The 24,865-nt window shown below is 38.6% G+C and overlaps 1 protein-coding gene across 3 annotated transcripts in view; it reads left to right on the top strand.

Annotated features, from left to right (window-relative positions):
- Window positions 1–1,558: 1,558 nt before the first annotated feature.
- Tpp2 (tripeptidyl peptidase 2) overlaps window positions 1,559–24,865 on the top strand; it is a 67,208-nt gene continuing 43,901 nt past the window's right edge. The window contains exons 1-6 of one of the 3 annotated variants that reach the window (XM_047552880.1): window positions 1,559–1,830; window positions 8,671–8,799; window positions 16,696–16,791; window positions 18,621–18,725; window positions 20,164–20,288; window positions 24,002–24,165. In XM_047552880.1, the coding sequence (XP_047408836.1) occupies window positions 1,666–1,830; window positions 8,671–8,799; window positions 16,696–16,791; window positions 18,621–18,725; window positions 20,164–20,288; window positions 24,002–24,165 (784 nt within the window). In that variant the 5' untranslated portion in view covers window positions 1,559–1,665. The remainder of the gene's footprint in view (window positions 1,831–8,670; window positions 8,800–16,695; window positions 16,792–18,620; window positions 18,726–20,163; window positions 20,289–24,001; window positions 24,166–24,865) is intronic. The other 2 variants (XM_047552878.1, XM_047552879.1) reach the window with 2 other exon arrangements.

The raw sequence follows: 24,865 nt of genomic DNA, 5'->3' as shown, positions 1-24,865 counted from the left end.
TAAAAAAAAAAAAAAAAGTTTTTTTAAACCTGTATAGGGGGGAAAAAAAAAAAAACACCCTCATTTTAACCAAACTCATAATTAAATGTTCCCTTTAATTACTGATGTGAACATAACCATAGAAATAGTAGCAGTTACTGTCATGCTGTCACCAAGAAAAATCAGTTCTTCTATGCGATTGCTACAGATATCTCATTTATGCTCAGCGATCGCTACTGATATCTCATTTATGCTCACTTCACTATTTTGAAATTACGGTATTTTATCAGACTTGGAATTAGTCCGTTATTTAATGCAATAAATAAGTACATATAATTATACACACAATGCAAAACTACTGCCACAAAAAGAAATTGATTTTAATAATTTTGATTTAACTGTACTTCAGCCCACCTTATTTCTTTTGATTCTAGATTTCCTGCATTAAAAACACTGCTCTGGGCCGGGAGGGTGGCACAGGTCTGTAATGCCAGCGACTAAGGGAGGCTAAGGTAGCAGGATCACGGCCAGCCTGGGCAATAAAACCAGACCCTGACTCAAAAAGCGGAGAAGGGCTGGGGAAGTAGCTCAGTGGTAGACCAGCCCTGGACTCAATCGCCAGACACGGAGGAGGGGCGTTGGGGGGGTCACTAGCTGAGAAGATGGGTTTTGGGCACACAAAAAACTGCTCATCAACTACCAAACGGGGTTTTGGCACACAACAAGCTGATTACCCTGGAATGAACACAAATATACAGACCATTAAAGGACCGCGACTGCAGTCTGGAGCAACTGATTGCCATTACTGTGAATCTGAATCTGAAAAACTGTAAATTATGGCTCGATAATTTAGAGGAGAGCCGCAAGGACCAATCAAGAACTTCAGTTTTTAAAAAATGTCTTTCGAAGTCCCGGATGCCAACTGTAAGCAGGGAGGATAGGAGGGGCCCGCGGCTGCTGCTTTGTTACCGGCTACACGGCCCACAGAATGGCCAACAACCCGCTTCCTGTTGACTGAAACCGCTGCCTGTCCCCACCCTGCGCGTCCCACCCCTCACCCCCAAGAGCGGCCCACGACAGGGCACACAAAACCTTCACCCCTCAGTCTAAGACCGCCTCCAAAATCGCGTGTTCGGGACTTCCGACATCCGCGGGCTGCCCGGGGAGAAGACGCGCGAGCCGGCTCCCCGCTCAGGTCGACCGGGCGGGGGCCCTGCAGTGGCTGCACCGAAAGTTTCCTCCACAACCTCAAGTTTGGAAACCACCGTCGGCCGCGTGGGAGGGTCCCCGCTCCTCGCGGCAGGCCGCCCCTGCCGCTCCCGACTTCTGCGGAGCGCTTCGGTCCAGAACCCTCTGCTTAAAGGCCGGGTCTCCTCAAAATGCCCGCTGCGGGTCTCTACAAAGGCGGGTTCCAGAACCGAACCCTCCAGCAATGCGCGCAGACTCCGCCCCCTCCACTGCAGCCGGGGCAACACTCAGGCCCGGCTCCGGAGAGCGGCGCCGTTAGCTGACGTAGCAGTGCCTGATTGGCCGCCCCGCCCTGGCGGGCCGCGATTGGCTGGCGGCGGAAAGGCCCCGCTCCTCGCCCCCGCCGCTTGCCCGCGGCCGCCCGGGTGTCCTCGCGCTGCTCGTCCGCGCGCAGCCTGGCAGTTTGCCTCTTCCTCGTCCGTCCTCCAGCCTGCGTCCATGGCCACCGCCGCGACCGAGGAGCCCTTCCCTTTTCACGGTCTCCTGCCGAAGAAAGAGACCGGGGCCGCCTCCTTCCTCTGCCGTTACCCGGAGTATGACGGGCGGGGGGTGCTCATCGCCGTCCTGGACACGGGGGTCGACCCCGGGGCCCCGGGCATGCAGGTGAGGCAGCCCCCGCGGGCCCGGCGTGGCGGCGAGGGACGCGGGCGAGATGCAGCCTTCCACCCCGCAGGCCGGATCCCCGCTCTGGGCCGAGCCCGGGCCGGGGCGGGGAGCCTCGATAGCCGGGCGCCAGGAGGAGGCAGAGGGCAGAGCCCGGCGCTGGGGGACCAGCGTCCGCGCAGGGGACCCGGCGGCGCCCGGGCACCGCGGGCGCGGGGTGGGCGAGGTCCCGGACTGGGCCATGTCCCCGGGCCAGACAAAAGCGGGCTGCCTGGCGCGGCTGGTCCGGGGAGCCCGGGTGGCGTCGTGCCCAGGGGAAGCCCCTTTTTGCTTGGGCACCGCCAGGCCGGGCACCTCGGGGCTCCTTCCCACCTCGTCGCGGTCTTTGCAGACCCTCTTGTCTTGGACACCTGGCAACTGATATTGTCAAACAGAAATTGTACGGTTTTTATTATTGGGGGTTGAGGGTGGAAAACAGATGGGGCTAAAGACCTATCAGAACTTAATTGTTGTGCTGTGGTTTGGGAGATTTGATTTTAGGAAAAATAGTTTTTGTCTTTAAACGCCAAAAACGGGTTTCCAGAAGATAACTCAGTCCACTTCCGGAATCATTTCTTCCAGTAGTTTTGCTTATTCAATTTTTAAGTGATCTGCAGTGTTATTTGTTTAGGGTTATCTATTCTGGTGACTTGGTCTTCGTTTTACATAAATAGAAGCCAATTTGCTTTGGTTTGGGTGCACTTTCGAGGCATTAGGAAATTACACTTCTATTTTTAAAACCTCAAAACATAAGAGAACATACTTTATTACTGTTTTTAAATTATTTAGTTTTACCTTAGTTGAATATCTTTAGATCAGGGGGGCATACTGAAAGGTAATTTTAAAAGATATATCTCAGTTATAAAAAGCATCTATCTTGAAACTTTAACTTTTGTAAATTTAGCCTTTCACTGAAATCTAGTAAACTGCATATAACCATTATTCAAAATCAAAGTCTACCTTGATTAATCCTACTGTATGCTAATCACTTCCTTATTAGTTCTTCATCTGTATATCTTAGTCCCCTTTCTACACTAAACAGTGATGTTTAATAATTCTTTTTCTCCTTCCTCCCCCTATGTTCCACCCCTTCCAGCTCCTTTATTGTGATTTCTGATAATGGTGATAGCATTTTGGAAGTTAGTAAGTTCTGGGGGAAGTAGCAGTCTGGCCACTCTCTAGAAATCTTGCTTCCTGGTGTTAATTCTGCATTACCACTCTGAAGTACAACACACTTCCTGCATGGAAGCTTCTATAAATTAGAAGAGAAACAGGTAATGAGTTTCCTCCAGACAACTGTATTTGTTTAGTTGTTGTGTTAATAATTCCTAAGACTTAAAACAGTGACAGCTCTCACTTCCTTGAAGCTTCGATACAGAGTAGTAATGTTTCCCATTCTGTTGTGGTATTTACTTTTTGTAGGGACAGGAGGGAGGAAAACAGCTGGGTTAAATGGTTCCCTGGTTCTTTTGTCAGCATAAGAGGATGAGAAAAGTTTGGAGCAGAACTGCTGTAGATATTTCTTTGTAGAATTTCCAGCTCTGCTTATCAAATTAGTTACTCTCTGTAAAGTAAAAATAATGTTCAGCCCATAATGTTGCTATGAAAATTGAAAGGGATTAATTACATGTGACTCTTTCAAGTGCTCAAGAAAATATCAAATCAATGCTAATTTTTTTAGGTAATATTTAGCAGAAGGAGTTTATGCTGAGTCTTTACTCAATAACAACTTGAAGGGCAGGGCTGGGGGTATAGCTCAGTTGATAGAGTGCTTGCCCAACATGCACAAAGCCGTGAGTTCAATTTCTCAGCATCACAGGGGGGAAAAAAAAAACCTATTTGAAGGGCAAATGTGTATTATTTGCATATGATAACAAGTATCCAAATAATAAAATATTGAAATCAAATAAAAACATAACTCTTCTAACAACTTTAAGTGTGAGGTTTTGACTTAAATAGGGCCACCTAAAAGAGATTGAGTAAGAGGGCTGGCAAACATGAGTGGATTTTTAAGACTTTTTCCTCTTAACCTTTGACCAATTTATTTTGTAGATCTATGTAAACTTCATTAAGGTAAAAAGATGGATAGAAATAAAGGAAGGAAGAGAAATAAGAGGAAGAGAAGGCCAAACTGGCTATCTGGGAGAACCAAATTGAATCTGAGTAAAGGACGAGAGGTGCAAATGAAAACTTGGAGGAATACAGTAAATTGTCATTGCTCTGTGACTTCCTTGGACCAGGTTCTCTTCTATGGTAGCTATCCAGCCATGTTAAAAATGGAGCATGGTCAGCATGAAAGGAGTGATATGTAAATGGTTAAATATTTCCTTAGCAAATAGTCAAGCACTTGCCAGGTTCCTAAGGTTGAGTTGAATGTTTTGCAAACTGACTGTTAACAGAGATGGGAAGAGGGGTAGGCTGTAAAGTTGGACCAGTCAGATTTCATAGGCAGTATGCAAGATGGAACTTCACTTAACTGGAAAATACACACATACAGGGCAGCTGCCAGTCTAGTTTCTCTTTGATCCATGCTTCACATTGCTAAGCTGCTTTTGCTAAAAAACAACCTTGTTTAAAAAAAAAAAAAAATCTGGAATTCTAATTGCTTTTGAATAAAAATCCAAAAATTTGTACTTTGTAAAACCCCACACCATCCACCTCTAGCCGCCTCATGTGTCATCTCAGTCTCCATCATTTCTTCTGGTCATAGCCCCTGGAGGCCCCGCTCTTCCCCCTCTGCTTCCCTCTTGAGCACTTCCTACTGTTCTGTGCACCCAGAAGTTGCGGCATTTTCCCAGCACGTGCCTTTGCATGTAGGGTTTAGTCTGCCAGCAAGCCTTCTACAATCACCTGTAAACTCCTGCTTCATCCTTTTAAGACTCAACTAGATCTTGACCCCATTACTTTTGGGGGAACCCACTGATTTAGTTTAGCCTCCCCATCATATATTTATTTTTAAGAGCTAGCTATTATGTTATGGCCTATGACTTCAAATATGAATAAGGCCCATACTCTGCTAACAGTCATTTCTGTTTTTTGCCCTCCTTGCCCTAATAGCGATTTGTTCAAACCTCCCAAAAGGACTTAAAAGTATTTCATTTTACTATTTCTGTTCACATACCTTTTAACTAGTTAAGTTAAAATTATTTGAAAGCATATGTCGAAATTTATTTTGTATGAAATCTGCTTATAATGCTACATATTTTTGATGAATGGAAAAAAGGCATATCTTTGTATAATGAGAAAGTCCAGTTTCCTCTTGGGCCGGGGGAACGATTTGGGGAAGGAATACACAAATTGTCCTGTAAAAATCTATTTTTGTGCTCTCTAAAATATAATAAAGTATAATTGGTAATTGGTTCCTAATTTCTACCTTTTTTCCAGTTAGCCTTCCTCATCCGCAAGTTGGGTTTTATTTTTGTATACTTTCATATATTTACCTCTGTTATTAATAGTCTTATATTATAATTATCTTGACTCACCTGTCTTCTCAACTGATAGTAAACATTTTGTAAGCAATAACTATCTTATTCATTATGTTCTCAAAATAAAATTCACTAAATAATCTTTGCTTATGAAATCTTCCCTTACTTAAAAGAACATTTTCAGTATCTTCCCCCGAAATTTCAAACACATTCACTTTGTTCTGTTTGGTTTAGTTTACAAACTTGTAGAGTTCTGGTCCACTCTACAAGTGTTTAATGAATGGCTCCCAGCCCTTATCAGTCCTCTACCATGATGGTGACAGTAGAGACACAAAGTAATTTAGATTCTTGACACTTCGGGAAAATTTGTGGGTAGCTTCTGTTGGTGTAACTCAGTAAGCATCTCTCTGTCTCCCATCCCAGGACTCAGGGCTTATTATCTTGACTCTATCCATGATTACTCTGCCGGCTTTCAGTTCTTCCCTGTGTGACGCCTCTTCCTCCTCAAAGATGAAGGTTGTAGTTCTAGTGTTTACAGTTCAGTTTCCTTCTCCCAGAGCCCCTTTGCAAAATTCTACATGGTTTGCTTTTTTAAGAATACCTTCTTTCTAACCCTCAATTCTGTTCTTTTTAAAAAATCTTCAATGGAGTGGTCGCCATTAATGTTAAAGTAAGAAAAATATCTGGATAGAAAAATTGCATGTGACAATTTTTGATGAGAATTTGTGCATATAAATGAATGAGAGAGAGAGATAGAGAGACAGAGATCTTTGTAAGGAAAGCTTGTGGAAATAGTAGGTGGTAAATAAGCCACCATATCTCATTAAGCTTTTTCCTTTGCTTTATACTGATAATGAGGTTTCTAATTAGAAGGATCTCTGACTTATTAGTGTTCTCTTGGTATTCTTGATTTCAAGTCAGTGATGTTTCCTCCTTGCATAAGAAAGTGAAGATAGGTTATGGGGTATCTTCCAAATTAGATACTTATTTGGAATACATCTTTAAATAAATTGTTTTCTTAATAATACATAATTATTTAGTTATAATTATGGGGTAGTATTAATTTCCCCATATTTTATTTTGATAGATTTTCTTAAATTTTTCTTTGTTACTTTGTTATTTAAGATACTTAGTTCATCCTTTCAAATCTGTAAGTGATTTAAATTTTAGTATGATTTTCTTAGACCTTGTTATGATATCCACAGTGATTATTTTTTCTGATTATGAAATCAAGCCTTCTGATTATCAGAATTTTTGTTAGTAGTACAGACAGCTAAAAGAAATAAACATCCTGCTAAAGAATTACCATTTATAAACGTAACAGCTGTACCCTGGAGGCCTTTTTGGCCTCTCCAAGGTATCAGGCCCTCAGTTCTATGTCAACATGATTGAAATAAAATTTGGGGTCCACAACAATCCACTTGCTTTGCCTTGTAAAGAAAAGAGTGTGTGTTTCTTCCAGTTAGTGAATTTCCCTCTCCTTCCTTGGGGAATATCTTAAGTGCAAAGTTTTTGCATATGCCACAGAGGAAATACATGGTGCTGGGGAGAGATGTATTCGTCAGAAAGACTGAGAAGTGGACACAAAGCTTTTCTTAAGAGTATGAATTCTCCAGGTGGAAGGCAAGTCAGAGACCTTTTTGTCCTTTTATACTGTTGACATTTGTTACCTTCCTGTTTCTTGAGGGTAGTGGTCTACTTTTTTTCAAGCTTTGTATTTCTGTGCCTGAATCCTGCTGGTAACTTAGTACATATATTCTGAGAGCAGCAAATACCCTTTGCAAAACTAGCCCAGAAATAGCCTGGTAGTGATTTTATTCAAGAAAACAGTATGAATATATTGTACCATTTCCTGTAGCAATCATATTATGGCTCAAATGATAATTTGTAGCTGGGCAAGAAACCATACCTTCCCCAAATTAATAGTTAATGCTAAGTAATTGGTGTTGGATCTTTCAGTAATGAAATAAATGTTTCTTGAGTACCTAGCAAGCACTGTTAGGTGTTGGGTATATGTTGGTAAATAAAATAGACAGTTCTTGTTATTATAAGCATATATTCTGATAGAAGAAATCGATAAGGAATCACCTGTAATTACAAATAGAATTATGTTCTGTGATGGAAACAGGGTACAGTGTGAAAGAATAATGAAGCTTGGGAAGGCAACGACTTAAAAGAAGCCATTGGGGAGGCCTTTCTGAAGGGGTGGCACTTTACTAGAAAATATGAGATATAAGATAGCATACTGTGAAACAACTGAAGAAAGAATTCCAGGCAGACTTGTGTACAAAATACCAACCTTTGTGTACAAAAAGGAAAAAGTTTGGTACATTCTGATTGAAAGGTGGTGAGCATGGTGAGAGGTGGAAGTGACTGGGAGTGGCAGGGGTCAGGTAGAGCAGGGAGTGCTTTGTGGATGTGTTGAAGGGTTTAAAAGTGAGAACTGATGCAGTACAGCCTGTTTTAATACTGCCTTCCTTGGGGCCAACAATGGAATCTGAGGGACCTCTAAGGAGGTAAACTACTTTAGAAAGATAAGCTGCCGATGGTTTGGAGGATCAGAACCATGGTAGTGAGAATCAGAGAAGAGGGTTTTGAATTCTGTTTTAGAGGAAGAACTAAATGGACTTCCTGATAGCTCTGATAGCTTTGATGTGAAGTATAAACTAGAGAATCAGGGAAGGACTTGAGTTTGGGTGTTAGGATTCCTAGATGGCAAAGCCTAGAGAAAACCAGATGTTGGGGCTTGGCGCTTGGTTAGATTTGTAGTGCTCCTATGACAGTAGTGGAATGGTCTTGAATATTTGTTCCCTAAGGTTTTGCACATGTCCACCCTAAAGTTTGCCTTCTTCAAATCTTTTCTCAAATGTTACCTTCTCAGCTGGGTCTTTTTTGATCAACTGAGGTAAAATTGAAAACCCACACCCTTTCTCCCTTCCCTGTATAACTTTGCATGTTTTGCTTTTTTACTTATTGATGATTTCTTCAGTATGTGATCTGTGAGGTAAGGAATTTTTGTACACCTAAATATTTTGAAAATGTTTATGAATATATGAAACCAATTGAAGGATTCTGTGTTTTCATGATAAAATTTGCTGGTTAATATTTGTTAGGCTTTTGTCTTAAAACAATACAGTTCCCTTTTTAAAATGAATGTAGATGGACTGGCGAGGCAACACAATGGTAGAGCACTTGGCTAGCATGCCCCAGGTGCTGGGTCTAATCCCTGGCACACACCCCCCCCACACACACACACAGTGAATGCAGTATTTGTAAGAAATTTTGCCATGTGCGCGCACACAGAGACATTCGCGCTGCTTTCTTTAAGGATAAAAACCTAAAATCTAATTCATATTATAATTGTCTCAATTTTCAGGTTACAACAGACGGAAAACCAAAAATCATTGATATCATTGATACAACAGGAAGTGGTGATGTGAATACTGCTACAGAAGTAGAGCCAAAAGATGGTGAAATTATTGGTCTTTCAGGAAGAGTACTTAAGGTAAGAGCTTTTATCTTATTGAATGTTTTTTTACCTTTTGTTCTTGTACTGTTGCCTCAAAGCATGTAATGTTTTTAGGTTACCTTTGGTGGTAGGGTAGTTGCTGCATAACAAATTACCCCCAAAACCTGTGGTTTGAAATGAGAGACAGTTGATGACATCAGTTTTTGTGAGCCAGGAATCTGGGGTTTGACTTATCTGGTGTCTCCAGTAAGGATCTCACAGATTGTAAACTCTTGTCTTTGACTATCTACTTAGAGGGGCAGGCTTGTTACCAGGCTTAGCCAGAATTACACAGGAAGGCCTTGATTCTTTCCACAGTGCTGCTTGATAGCACAGTAGCTGGATTCCCTTAGGTGAATGAACCCAGAGAGTACCCAAGATGAAATCCATGGTCTTTGTGAAGTCATCTTAGAAGAGACAACCCATCACTTATAAAATCATCTTAGAAGTGATAGCTCATCACTTCACTAAATTCTGTTTATTCTGTCTATTGGACATGTATCAACAAACGCGTAACACATTTATGAGGAGGGGATTTCATAGGAGCATGAGTGCCAAGAAGTGGGGATCGTTAGGACAATCTTGAAAGAAGCCATTGTTTTGTTGTTTGATAAAACACTTAGAATTGGGATTTTTTTTTCCAATAGGTTGACAAATTGTTTTAAATTTTGAATAGAAAGGTGGAGAAAATACTGGGCTCAGTGACAAATACCTGTAATCTCAGCTACTCAGGAGGCTCAGACAGGAGGACCAAAAGTTCCAGGGCAACCTGGGTAATTTAGCAAGAGTCTATCTCAAAATGGAGAATAGTGGAGGGGCTGGGATATAACTCAGTAGTAGAGCACTTGCCTTGCATGCACAAGACCCTGGGTTTAATCCCCAGCACAAAAATAAAGAAGAGCGGGGCAGGGGAAGAAAGTGACCACAAACAGTTTTGCTTTTGTGATTTCCTGTTCCTTCATAATATTCTGAGTGAATATGAACATGAAGAAATGTTTAACCATACTACCTATAGACTAAAGTGACTGACTTTTTCTTATTCTGTGTCTATGGTAGAAAGACTTGGGTAAGCTTAATATGAAAACTAATTCCAAAAGAGACCTAGAGCAAGTCATGGGATATTAGCTAATGAGTATGGAGGATGACAAGAATTTGACTGTGATTCAGTATTCTGTCTTTCAAACCAAGAAGTAGAATTAGTTTGGAGTGAAATATGTTACTCTGAAATACTAGAGAGTATTCCTAGTAACTTTTATAGATTTAGAATCTTAAATAACTATAGTAACCCATCCTTTAAATAAGCCACCTGAACTGATGTTGCTGGTGCTTGAAGCTAGTTGTTAAGTACCTTATAAAACATTATTAAAAAAGATTAATGTAATTATAAATTAATGCCTATTTTTTTTTCCCTCAACTTGATGACATATTTTCTTTAGCCCTACTGCTCAGTATTCTCAGCCCATCAGTATAATGGGGTTTAAAATTTTAATTGTGTTCAGTGCTACATAGTGTAAAAACATGAATATCTACAAGGTTTCTAATAAGTTCCAACTCCCACTGGGCTTAATTGTCAATACATTATATTCTCTTCAGCATTTTAAATAACATGCAAATACTTTTTATTTTTTAGTATTTTTTTCTAATTTTGGACTTTATCTGTAAACTTAGCATGCAGAGGAAAAGAATTTAACCCTGAGGCCTTTTCTTTCCCAGGAATTATTGCATTGTCTCTTGGAAAATGTCCTCTTGTTTTTGCTGTTCTTATATCTGAAATTCCTGTTAAGTTGGACCTAGGATTTGGACATTGGACCTCTTGAATGTGTCCTCCAATTTTGTATTTTTCTCTCTTTTCTTCATTGCTTTTTTCTTTTCTCTTCATGAGAGAGTTTGAAAATTTTCTCAATATTATCTCCTAACTCTGAAGCCCCTTCATATTCTCTTAGGCATGTTAGGCATGTTTTTTGTATCATGTTTGCAACTTTTTATCTTTGACAATATAACTTTTTTCAATTTCTTTCTTTCCTCCTCCTCCTCCTCCTCCAAAAAAAAATTTTTTTAGAGTATTACAGTCATACATAGTAGGTGGGTTCATTTTGAAAAAAGTCATACATGCATGGAATCTGATTTCAATCCCCATTCCTTTCCTTCTCTCCTACCTTCCTTTCCCTATTTCTCTTCCTTCTACTCTGCTGATCTTCTTTTTGCTGGTTTATTTTTTATTATTTTGATACCTTTTCTTCCTCTTTTTACTTACATTCCTCTTTCTCCCATTTTCCTTTCTTAGTGTTCTCTTCTGCTTCTAACACCTCCTCCATTCCTTTCCTTTCCTCTCCTTTCCTTTCCTTTCCTCTCCTTTCCTCTCTTCTTTGTTCACCCTCTGCCTTTTCTTCCTCCTTTCTCTACCACCTTACCTTCCTTTTCTCATTTATTCTTTGCTTTCTAATTAAGATATTTTCCATGGGTGTCTAGTCATCCCTGACTGTCTCTTGTTTAGCAGGGTGCTACAAGATGTGGAAGCTCTCTTACTTGTGTAGGGTCTTTTGGTGGTAAAATAATGATGCTGTTTTTGAGTACCCCAAAATATTAGTGTACCCCTCATACCCGTTGGAATGTTCAATTACCTGAAAGGGAACCTTAACCTGTTTGACCAGAAGTTGAGGAGAGTAACAGATAAGCCTGTTTTGTTTAAATTTTTTATTTTTATTTGTTCTTTTTAGTTTTACATGACAGTAGAATGTATTTTGGCTATTATACATACATGGAGTATAACTTCTAATTAGGATCCATTCTGTGGTTGTACATGATGTGGAGTTACCCTGGTTGTGTATTCAAATACAAGGCTAGGAAAGTTATGTCTGATTAATTCTTCTGTCCTTCCTATTCCCCTCTCCCTCCCTTCCCTTCTTTTCCCTTTGTCTGATCCAGTGAACATCTATTCTTCCCCTCCGCACCCTCCTTTGTTGTGGGTTAGCACCCACATATCAGAAAGAACATTCAGCCTTTTGTTTGGGGGGATTGGCTTCAGTATTTGGGAACTCCCTGCCATGCCTATGACCTGAGCATACCACGTGCAGACTGTTTCCAGTATGTTTCCTCTTTCTCCTTTGCAGTGTACGTTTCTCCAGAAAGTTGATGCCCTAACTTCTTTCTGGTTCTTATAGGAAGAGTTAGTTGATTGGTGAAGTTTAGACAGGATCTGGAGTAGGGCAATGGGAGAGCAGTTGCTTATTGCACAAACTTTCTGCCTGTCTTCTTGGTTATAGCTTTCTTCCCCATTCTCACAGAAAATGTACCCACACAGAGGTGTTAGATGTTTTGCAGAAGTCAGTGAAAAGAGCAGTTATTCGTACTGTGACTCTGGCTAGTTAGATCTCTGCAGTTCTTTAGGACACAGTTTTCAGAAATCACTACAGTATGATCTTTGAGTTTCTTTGACTTAGTCATGTTTTAAAATAAATTAAGTGACTGTATTCTATTTCTCCTTCCTCCTTCCAAATAGCCCATAAACTGCTGATAATGTTTTATTCCTCTCCCAGTTTAAGATGAATGACTAGTTAGTGCTTTGAACATTTCAGTAGTTTCTTTTTCTAAAAATGATATTCATATAGGCTTCTGTGAGAAGCTAGTGGTCCATTACTTAGGGCTGGTGATCCTCCCATGAGCAGGTAGAAGCAAAAAGTGAATAGAATCTTAAGCCTTTATTGTAAAATGTGCATACATAAAGTGTACAAAATGCATAAATACAGTTTTATGAATGATTAAAGCAAATACACTATATCTAGCATATAGGTCAAGACAAAGAATATTGCCATATCTCATAAAATTCCTGCCGTCTCCCACATCACAGTTTTTTTTGTGATAATCTTTTCTTTGCTTTCTTTGTAGTTTTACCATGAGTGTGTGAATACATACATTGTTTAGTTTATCTATTTTTGAACTTCACATGAATAGCCTCATTTCTATAATATTTTACGTCCTCTTCCCTCAGTGGTGTTTTCAAGAGTTGAGTCTTTGAGATCCATGAGATTTCTCTATTTTGTTGCATGTGACAGTGATTTACTTGGTAGCCAAGCTGGGTAGTATGCCATGGTGTATATATAGCGTATGCTAGCCATTCCGCTGTGATGAACAGTTGTTATCACAACTGTTTGGGACTGTTACTAACTTTTTTTTTTTGTAGTTGTAGGTAGACAGAATTTTTAAGTTTTATTTCTTTTTATGCAGTGCAAAGGATTGAACCCATTGCCTCACAAGTGCTACTGAGTTACAGCCCCAGCCCTCACTAACAATTCTCGTACCCATCTTCTGTTCGTGCCTGGAAGTGAAATCGCTGACTCATGGAGATCAGCCGTAATAGATCATGTCAAATAGTTCTTCCGCGTATTTGTACTGCCCTTTTAACGCTTAGTATATTCAGATTTTAATTTTTGAAAATGTTCTGGGAAGCTAGATATATCACATTGTGGCCTTAATTTGCACTTCCCTGTTTACTAATGAAATTGAGTGCCTTTTCATGTGTTTAAGATTTTTATTTCTTCTTTGTGGAGTACTTACTAAAGGTCCTTTGCACCTTCATTTATTCTGCTGAGTTGTCTGTTGCTTTCTTACCAATTTTGTGGGTTTCTTTGTGTGTATTTGTGTATTTGCAGGAGTCTTCTTCCATTCTATACCTGTATTTTTACTTGCCACGTATTGTATCTTGATGCCTGGAAGTTTTTAAATTTAATTGAATATCTATCTTTGACCTTTTGATTAGGATGTGGGTATGTTTGAGGTGCTGGGGATTGAACCCAGTGCCTCATGCATACTAATTAGGCAGATGCTGTACCCCTGAGTTACAGCCCCAGCACTTTTTATTTTATTTTGAGACTGATCTTGTTAAGTTGCTGTGTTTGGCCTTAAACTTGCCTTCTTGCTTTAGTCTTCTGAGTAGCTGGGATTACAGGTATACATCACTGCACCTAGCTGATTAGGGTTTTTTTAACCTCCTGAATTCTTGGCCCCATGATCATGAAGATAATTCTCATATATTTCTAAAACGTTTCACATTTTCTCTCATATTTGTTCTGGAATTTGACTGTAATTGATTTTATGCTTTGTTTGAAATAGTCTGATTCCCTTTTTGCCATAGGACCCAGTGTCCCAACATCATATATTCCATGATTTCCCCCACTGATTTTCAGTTCCTCCTTTTTACTGTGCAAACTTCAAAATGTGTTGTTGACCTCCTAAAGCCTCATTTCCTGTTCTCTTTTAGGTTTTGGGGTAGTCACCCCCTTCCCATTCTAATTTTGGAAAGGAGCAGTGTTTTGTTTTTCTTTTCTTTGTTTTTTGTTTTGTTTTGTTTTCACCACATTTAAGTTGAAGTTATTTTTTAAATCATTAATATTTAGACATATATTTAAAAAATTTTTTAAAAATAAATCCAGGAGTACCGAATGATGTGGCCACAAATAGTACAGTGTTTAGATGCCACAGCAGCCAAGGAAATGGTGTATGTACACTGGCATGTGCCATGGGGCTGGCAAGGCTGACGTGTAGTTTTGAGGCAAAAAACAAACACAAAAGAAAAACCTAAAACGATGTTGGATCTTACCATATGGTATGGAAACACTCATAAATGACACTTGGCTCATTAAGAAAAATATTCTATTTGTCGGGCCCTCTCTCTTTGAGAGAATAATGAGAAAAGAGATTTTTATATATGAAATTTTTATACATTAAAATCTTATTGCACTGTGGTTGTGGGATTTGAACCATTTTAACAATCAGCCTAAAATGGTCAAATGTAAAAGTTTGATTCTCAGAGACCAAAAATATGTAGAATACTCAAATGTGTAAAATAATATAGTCCATAGTTGTCTCATAGGATAAAGTTAGCTTTACTCTTAGTTAGCATAACCATAGTTATAACTTATTCTCTAATTTTTTCATGTGTAATTTTTATAACCATCTAATCTGCCTTCACTAAGGAAAACAAAAAGTTTTGATTTGAGATGTATCTGATTCCATGGATCCTACAGATTCTGGTATCATTGAGAATTAAGTATAAATTAGTTCATTGGATTATTTTCATTGTATTATGCCTTTTAAATAATTGTGATTAAACATGTTCTAACACTTTAATTTTTCAGTGTTTTTTTAACTATTTTTTTAGTTGTAGATGAACACCCCTGTATTTTATTTATTTATTTATTTATTATGTGATGCTGAGGCAAGCGCTCTACACTGAGCCATAACCCCAGTCCTTTCAGCATTTTTATTCACTATTCTGTTTACTCCTTAGGCATTTCACAGTTTTTTGTAGTCTGTTCCTACAAAGAAGCTGCCACTAGCCAACTGTCATGACACCCCTGTTTAGTGGGTGCTTGTGGTTCTGTCAGGACTAACTGTGTTGTTGCCACACTTTATTATTGTTTTTGCAATGCTGTGGGATGAAAGTTAAGAATCCCTATTCTCAAAAGAAGATTGATAAGTTTTGAATAATAAGCACTAGTTTATATGCCAGCATATTTGAACTTTCACATTCTCTGAATATCCAGTTGATTCAGAAATGATTAATGACACAGAGGCCTTTATTACTGATTTCCTGTATTTTGTTGTGAGTAACGTTTACCCAAAAGTTGTCTGCCAGAAGATGTTTGGAAGAGAGACTTGGGTGAAGACACCACACAAGTGAGGGTTGATGAGTTGGCCAGTTCCAAGGGGTGGATGGCTCATCTCATAATCTGTGCACATTTCGATGCTTGATAGTTGGGGTCGTGTGCTACAGAGGGCTTGAATACCCACATTTTGACATTTCAGATGGGCTAAAGCTTAGTGCACTTTGTTATTCCTGAGAATCCTAAAACAGGGATTGTTTTCCCTGGACAAAAGCAGAAATAGCCCTGCAAGTGTCCCTTGTTGTTGGTAGAGTTTAGATTCACAGCCATATTTATCTGGTTTTAAATCCCATGTCCTTTGTACTGAATTTTTTGGTCTCTACAGTGGAACTAGGTTCCAGTTTTGACACTTCTGTTATTTGGTGGGGGTGTAATTTAATTTCTCTTTGCTGCTTTGCTTGCTCCATTTGGAAACTGGGCATACTATTTATATCATTCTATTAATTAAAACTTTAAATGTTTTTTTATATACTGTGAGGTAGTTGAAAAGATTTTATATGTAATTAACACGATTTGATAGAGCATTTTTCATAAGGACTCCAAGAGCTCTTGTTTAGTATCTTTGCATTATGCCTGTGGTGTTGTTGAGAAGACAGATTCTTTTTCTTAAAAGGAAATTAAGTGTGGAGAAGGTTGTTAAATTACTTCCCCTCTCCATTATTTGGGGTACTAGCATAGCGAAGGAGGAGATGAAGTGTCGGCTCTGTTTAAGAACTAATCATGGCATATCCCTGTAATCCCAGATACTTGGAAGGCTAAGGCAGGAGGATCACAAGTTTGAAGCTAGTCCTAAGCAACTTAGTGAGACCCTGTCTCAAAATAAAAAGGATTGGGGAGCGTGTAGCTCAGTGGTAGAGCACTTGCCTAGTATGTGTGAGGCTCTAAGTTCAATCTGAAGTATTTCCACACACAAAAAAAAGGAAAAGAGAACTAATAATAATCTTTGTGGTTTAATGAAATAGTATATTTTGGAAGCACTTTGTAAAGAAGAATGCATTACTTAAAGGAAAGGAAGTCTAGTTGAATCATTTTTCCTCATTTATGGATCCTCGAAGAAAAAGAAGTCATAGAAATATTAAGTGACTACTTAGAATATTGGAAATAGTCTTGTAGTACATGGGCCTGCTTATCCCACATGAGCTATTGAAGTTGATATGAAATACTCTTCCCAGTGGTGAGTCATTGGCTTTGGAAAGCATTGAGTGAATGAACAATTTTCTTTTTTCTATAGATTCCTGCAAGCTGGACAAATCCTTCAGGCAAATATCATATTGGCATTAAGAATGGCTATGACTTCTATCCAAAGGCTCTCAAGGAGAGGATACAGGTAACGTAAACCTTAGTATTAGTGACTTCCTATTTCCTTCCTCAGATTTTATTCCGATTGGGGGAAAATAAATTGTCATTGAGTCTCCTTAACTCTTAATTATTTGCGGGGGCGGGGGGGTGGTTGGGAAGCTTTTAAAAAAATGACTGCTTGGGCTGGGGTTGTGGCTCAGTGGTAGAGTGTTTGCCTAGCACGTGTGAGTCACTGGGTTGGATCTTCAGCACCACATTTAAAAAAAAGTATATTTCTTAAAAAGAAAAAAAAGTTGATTCTGTTCAATGAAATGTTGTCCATTTAAAGTTGTGATTCTTAATCCTGGATGCATGGATAAGGCTGGAGAATCTGTACATGCCGAAATTATACTCATACTTTAGTTTGTGTTTTTCTGGGAGATGGCATAGAGCTTTCATTGCATTTCTGAAGGGATTTTTATTTGATAAAGGTTAAAGACAGTTAAAGTCTTTATCCTTTATCAAAGTCTCCTTATTTATTTCTGTTTCTACAGTTTCTGTAATTTGCACATTTTTTTTCTTGTTGCTTGACTGATCTTCTTACTCCTAGTTCATTATTATTCAGTACTAAGATAAGAAGCAGACCTAAAACTGCTGAAGTACAGGTTTAAGAAATACAACTCTGTTGTTCGGGGTAGAAGAGTCATAAGTAGGAGTGATAAGGAGCCTGCTTTAAAATAGAGCCATTCCATAGAACTTCCTGTAATGATGGGACTGTTTGAAGTTTGGGTATCTGCTCTTTCCACTAGGGGAGTCACTAGCCACCAGACCTACTGAGAACTTTAATGGAGCTAGTGTGACTACGGCATTGAAACTGTAATTTTATGTAATATTTTAAGTTTTAAGTTGAAATAGGAAAATGGGCTAATGGCTACTGAATTGTTCAGTACCACTTTAGAAGTCTGCTGTGACACTAGTACTGATACACATCCAGCATTTCAATGATAAGTAAGATATAGCCCTTGAAACTGATCCTGATGGATAAGATTTGTGGCCTCATGATCTGATCACAGTGTTGTTTTTTGCTTCTGCTGGGGTCTGTGAACCAGAAGAAGTATACATGTAACTCTGATTGAGTACTATTTTATTTTAAAGTTTCAGGCTGAAATACACAGACACCATGGCAGTTGTATGCAGTGTATTAAGATTGTGTTGTATAGGTACAAGTTGTCATACAAATAGAGAGGTTAGGTTGACGTGGACCTTTCCTTTAGCTTAGCTGAATTGTCTATTTTACTAGAAAGGATTCATAGACTAGCAGACTTCTGTCAGGAAACACTGTGGGTTAAAGAAACTGGAGATAAGATTAAGATGAGTTTCAGTAACACAAAACTATATCCCGTCAGAGCAGATGAAGAAAACTTTGAGAGGAAGGAAATTGAGGCACAGTTGTCCCCCAAAATGCAGTTGCAACCTTCCTCTGGTCCTCTGCTGGCACTTGCTTCACTGCATTCCCGGATATTGTGTGGGCCCAGGATGCCATATTTTCTTATTTTAAATGAGAAGTCAGTTTATGGACATGGTACTATGTATTGTTAGAGAAGGTGAAGATTTAAATCTGAGAATATGAATCTAAAAATACCATGTCTTGGTATACTTGTTCTCTTAAATCGTAACTGTAATGAATTAACTAACCATGTATTAATAAGTGATCTGTTACTTCATCAACTTATTTAGAAGTGATCTTTTTAAACCCTCAAATGAGAGTGGTGGAGCATCACAGTTGCTGACAACAAAGTCCATGTATATAAACGATCATTGAGATTTATCTGAGTATTTGTCAGTCTGATCTTAAGGTCACTTTTTTTGTCATTGCAGAAAGAACGGAAGGAAAAAATCTGGGATCCTGTTCACAGAGTGGCCCTTGCAGAAGCCTGTAGAAAACAGGAAGAATTTGATGTTGCCAACAACGGCTCTTCCCAAGTTGGTGCTAGTCACTTGTATCTAGATGTTGCCACCAAACTGTATGACTGAGTGCTTAGGGGAAAAATAGAATGCTTTCTCACAGGTTTTCTTTTTTTCATAATTTTCTCCTTAGGTCAATTTTTCCTTTTTCCTTTTTTGTTTATGCTAAAGTTAATTTACATATGTGTCAGTGTTTTAAAACTTAGCATGTAGGTAAAAGAAAGTAAATGCTAAGTGTTGCATTTTGGATTCTCTCCTGTAAGCAGCACCCGCCGCCTGCTCCCCAGAGGTGGCCGTCCACTGACTGGTAGAACCACAGGATAGTTTTTGTGAGGTGGAAGCAGGCTCATGTTGTCTCATGAGCTCATATCCTTTGCTCAGGGCGTGATGTGCATCCATGTTCTGGGTGCTGCAATTCATTTTCTTTGCTCCAGATGTTCTCTTCTATGAATGAACCACCGTTTGTCCATTTTTCTTATTGTTTCTTGCTTTGTCTTTTATTAAGAATTATGCTATTTGGGCTGGGTTGTGGCTCAGTGGTAGAGTGCTTGTCTACCACATGTGAGGCAGTGGGTTTGGTCCTCAGCACCACATAAAATAAATAAAGGTTTTGTGTCCCATCTACAACTAAAAAAACTACTTAAAAAAAGAATAATGCATTTTAAACATTGTTGTGTATGTCTTTTGGTAGGTCATGAAGTGATTATAGCAATTTATATTCCCATAATACATATAAGAAAGCACCCATTGTTCTATATCCTTGCCCATTAAGTTTTTTTGAATCAATGTAATCAATGAAAAGTCTTCAAAATCTCACCTCCCAGGGATGATCAGCACAGCCTGGTGCTTATCCTTCTGAATTATTCTTTTAATACATGCATGTACTTTTCTTAATCAAAAATGGCTCCCAGCCCTGACTGCTGTTAGAATCACATGAAGAGCTTTTAAAACTGATCAGGCTTGTGTAATAGAGAGAAATTAAATTTAAGCCTTGTGAGGGAGGTAGGCATTTTTAAAGCTTCCTAGAACACTAATTAAAGTGCATCTAGGGTTCAGAACTAATGACATAAGGTTGCATGCCTATAATCCCAGCCACTCAGGAGACTGAGGCAGGAGGATCACAAGTTCAAGGACACCCTCAATAATTTAGTGAGTCTCTGAACAACTTAGTGAGACCCTGTCTCAAAATAGAAAAAGGAAAAAAAAAAAGTGCTGGGCCCTGGGTTCAGTGAATCCCAGTTGAACAAAAATACAACTAATGTCCTATATACAAATTTTACTCTTTCCTTTTATATGTGTATGCATATATATAAAAGGAAATATTTCTTAGCATTTCTTAACATTTTTCCGGAGCAAAATGATTTTACTATGGGTTAACACTGTGTCTTTGGTCGTGTGTTGATAAAACTTTCAGAAGCACAAAGTATACTAAACAATATATTTTCTAATTAATTAGGTGAACAAACTAATCAAAGAAGAACTTCAAAGTCAAGTGGAATTACTAAATTCTTTTGAGAAAAAATATAGTGATCCTGGCCCCGTGTATGACTGCTTGGTGTGGCATGATGGTGAAGCCTGGAGGTAAGCTTTGTATAGATCTTCACTTGAGGGAATATCTCTCTCTCTCTCTCTCTCTCTCTCTCTCTCTCTCACATTAAACTCTTAAAGCTATACAAAATCTGGTTTATTTGACAGTATCACTCAGTGAATCTATTTGAGAATGAAGTCAACTTTAGTTTTGGACAAACCTTTTGAACTTTAATAGTTAGAGCCCAGGGCACCAGTGTGTTTCCAGGTTTCCTTATCCTTCCAGCAGTCCAGTAAACTGATTCAGTTTTAGTCATTGGCTAACAACTATGATGATACTTCTTTTAGAACTTTTGTGTTGGAAATGATGTTTAATCAAACATTAGAACTAATAAAATCTAAGATCCCAGAGGAATATTTCAGAAAATTTTATTATAATCAGTGAAATATACAGCAAAATTATGCTTTCTGGTGCTACCAGAAACAATTTAACTTTTTTAAAAATATTTTTCAGTTGTAGGTGGATACAATGCCTTTATTTTATTTTTATGTGGTGCTGAGGATTGAACCCAGGGCCTCATGCATGCTAGGTGAGCACACTACCACTGAGCCACAGCTCCAGCCCCTTAACTTTTCTTTTTACATAATATGGTATATCCTGTAGTACTTTGATCTCAGACTCTTTGAGGAGAATCTTGAAGATCTCACAGTACCTAGTATGAATTTAGAATTTAGGCACTATCTGCAAATGTTCTCATTTCTCATTTCAGAAATGTCAGCCATTTCTAAGGAGAGGTAAAGTGACCTATTCTTTAAATACCTTGTTTTATTTTTGTTAAGAGTGTCAAGTCTGCCCCACTCCCACCACACTTCTAATTTATGAACCCCTATCTCTGCACTTAGCAGGTAACTTAATAATGCTACTCTTTTCTTTGAGCATTTATCAGAATGTATAGTGTCAAACTTGATTTAATTCAAAATGGAGCAAAAAAGGTTGAGAGAAACTGTTTACAGAAGATTGTATAAAGAAAAGACTATTAATCCTTTTCTTTTTGGTAGTGTTTGCTACCTCATTATGTCGTGTTTCCTTTGTGGGTTTTTTTGTTTTGTTATGGTTTTGGTTTTTGGAGGGTAATGGGATTGAGCCCTATTTTGTATTTTATTAGAGACAGGGTCTCAATAAATTGCTTAGAGCCTCACTTTTGCTGAGGCTGGCTTAGAACTTGCGATATCCTCCTGCCTCAGCCTCTGGAGCTGCTGGGATTATGGGCCTGCACCACCAAGCCTGGCTCCTTTGTGATTCTTGATGAAAGCTGTGTATTCTTTCCATAATTGACAAAATTGACAAAGAAATGTGTGGAAAATGTCAAGTAACATATCAAACCTCAGCCCCTCCTCACTCTCACTCATCTGCTCTGTGAACTTCATTTCATATTCCTTTGCTCTGGATTCCAACAGCAACTCCTTGAATTCAGCCAGCCAGACCCTCATAAAGTTGGACTCTTACAAAACTATATTTCCCTTCCATGGAGTGCATTAGAGAGATGCTCACATTGTTGAGTCACTCCACGCTGATGCTCATTATAAGGCATTGACCTGGGAAGTGTCATTGCCTTTGCTGTGGCATGTTGTTGACTCATTAATTCCTTCATTATTTTTCAAATGTTTATTGAGTGCCTTCTTTGTAGTATAGAAGCTATTCCATGAATTCTAGACTCTGTGGAAGCATGTATTGGGAACATGGAAGCAGGCTAAGAAGTTTCAAGAATTTCCCAGAGGGAACATCTTAAGTTGAAAAATGAATTATGAGCACAATTAATTAAGCAGAGAGTAGAAAAGGGTTTTGAAGGTGGAAGAAAAGAATAAAGGTCACTGGAAGAATGTGAGAAGCTTGATATGGCCATAGAGAGTGTGGCGGGAGGAGAACATAGGGGAGGTAAGTTGAGGTGGGAGAGTGAGGGCCCTTTTTGTGGAGTTTGAGCATTATGCTGAGAGCCATTGGAAGATGTAGGAGGGTTTAAAGCAGGAATCAGATGATCAGACTTGAAATCACCATAGCTACAGACAAGCCATCAACTCATCAGGCAGCATAGGTAAGGACGAGACAGTGGAAATACAGAAATGGACTGTGGTGGTCAGATGAACTGAAGGGGAACGATTGGAGGACTTCCTAGATGCCTTCCTGGAGGGTTGCTGGCCAATTACATACATTTTGGAGACAAATGTTTTGTACTCTCTAGCATGTGATTTGGTGGCATACATTTTACATGTTCATCTCAATTCTGATTCTGTTTGATATGCTACTTGTTTTCTCTTTGCCATTTTCCCCATAGGTGTTTGAAATGCTGTAGATCATTTTGGGATATCACCATTGGTATATTGTAAAGACAAATTTTGAGGGAGCCTTCCTTTTTAGTTTATTAATGATGCCTATGGTTCAGTATTATTTAGTGTAAATGGTCATTCAGCATAAATGGTCTGTGTGCAATACTAGAGAACTTCCATTGTTCATTTTAGCAATTTTGACTGACTTGCTTAGCTTGTAAAAAAAAAAAAAATTCTTGTTTTAAAAAACATGTCCTAAGATCTGACAGCTAAAACATAATATTGATCTTTAAATGATTTGTATTTCATTTTATATTAATATTAATAAAATATTAATGTTTTCATTTTAATATTAGATATATGTAATTTTAATCAGACTATCTTCTAAAGTATTTGAAGTATATATATTTTTATTAGGACACTATAGTTATACATACTAGTTGGGTTCATTTTGACAAAATCATGGAATGTGATTTATTCCATTTCAGTCTGGGTGACAACCCCCTCCCCCGCCATTCTCTTCCTCCCTCCCTGCCCTTCTTCTCCTTTCTCTCCTCTACTGATCATCCTTTCACTTGTTTGTGTATTTGTATTTTTGATTGGTGCTTTATGCATACATATATGTATATATATACATGTATATTTAGTGTGATTTTATTAAATCATTCCATATTTCCTCCCTTTTCTGTACCTCCTCCCTATTTCCCTCTTCTACTGAGCTTCCCTACATCTTCATGATATCCAGTCCCTCTCCTCGCCAACTCCAATTTTGCTCTAGTTTCCACATATGAAAGAAGACATTCAACCCTTGGTTTTCACTTAGCACAATGCTCTGCGTTTCCATTCTGTCCATTTACTAGTAAATTCTATAATGAAAAAAAATATATATGTATATGTTTTTAATTAAACAGTTAACAAAATGGGGAAAGAACAAGTAGAACAACAATAAAATTATGTAGAAAATACTTTTTGTTTTAAAAAAAATGTTTGTTCAAGGCTCTGGTAGATATGAGACTATAGCTCAATGTAGTTTATCCAGTTTCAGGGAACCTGCATGATCTGTCCAGCTCACAGAACGAGTACTAACAGAAGCAGCAGGAAGTAAGCCCTAGGCCATATATTGGAACCATCCTGACCTACCTTAAAGCTCCAGCCCAAGCACTGGTTCTCATTTCTTATTTCTTCAGTGGCCAGATGGATTTCTGCCTGGAGACTGTAGCAGGCTGTGTTCTGAGGCCTTTGTGCATAGGCTTAAGCATCCTGGGTATTCTTTGACCTGGCCCTTCCTGCTGACTCTGTGAAGCAAAGGATTCTAGCTGCTGAGTTTGTGATGGTGGGAATAGGAGGGTAGGAAGAAGAGAACAGAGAAACTATGGTATGTGATCTTTAGAAAGGTGGGAAAATGATGTATTTTGGAACCTGCTTTTTCTTTCAATTAACAGAGCTTGCATTGATTCAAATGAAGACGGAGACTTGAGTAAATCTACTGTATTGAGAAACTACAAAGAAGCCCAAGAATATGGCTCTTTTGGCACGGCTGAGATGTTGAATTACTCTGTTAATATTTATGACGACGGAAACCTGCTCTCCATTGTGACCAGTGGAGGTATTCTGTTTCATATTTACTAATGAGAAATAAATTTATGGAATAGTAAGACAATAAATTCCTGTAGCCCAAAGCAACTTTGTAGAGAATTTAATCTAGAGATTCCCACTAAAGGATTAGATCTAGTCTCGTAGCTGTGATTTGATTTGGCGTTGTTTTTAGAGTCATAACCATGTACTGTTTGTTCTGAGAATACAAGCATATGGACCAGTATCACAAAACCCATCAACATGATTCTTCTAATCAGTAACTTCATTTCCAAATATTAACCCTTGAAAAATTCATTCATGAGTATGGAGAATCATTTAAAAGAATTCTTACCACAGTTTTCTGTGTAATTTCAAAACAGTTGGAAGCCATCTAATTAATTAATTTTTGTTAATTATCTATTAACAAAAAGTAGGTTTTTAAAAATTGTGTTATTCATACTATGGAATATTACATAACAATCAAAACGAATACATATATACATGGATATATGTGTGTGAACCTCAAATAAACTTTAATGAAACACTATATTGATAACAAAACACTTAGTATAATTTAAAAACATACCAAATAAGTACTATGCAGTGTTTATGGATATGTGTACTTCTGTGGTAAAAGTATAAAAACAGATGCAAATATTGCACACAATAGCTTCAAAATGGTTAGTTTGCGGGAGGGAGAGAAAGGAGAATGAAGGAGGGTGGATAGCTCT

Source organism: Sciurus carolinensis, chromosome 5, assembly GCF_902686445.1.
Source record: "Sciurus carolinensis chromosome 5, mSciCar1.2, whole genome shotgun sequence".
Lineage (NCBI taxonomy): Eukaryota > Metazoa > Chordata > Mammalia > Rodentia > Sciuridae > Sciurus > Sciurus carolinensis.
This window is presented reverse-complemented; position numbering and strand designations above follow the sequence as displayed.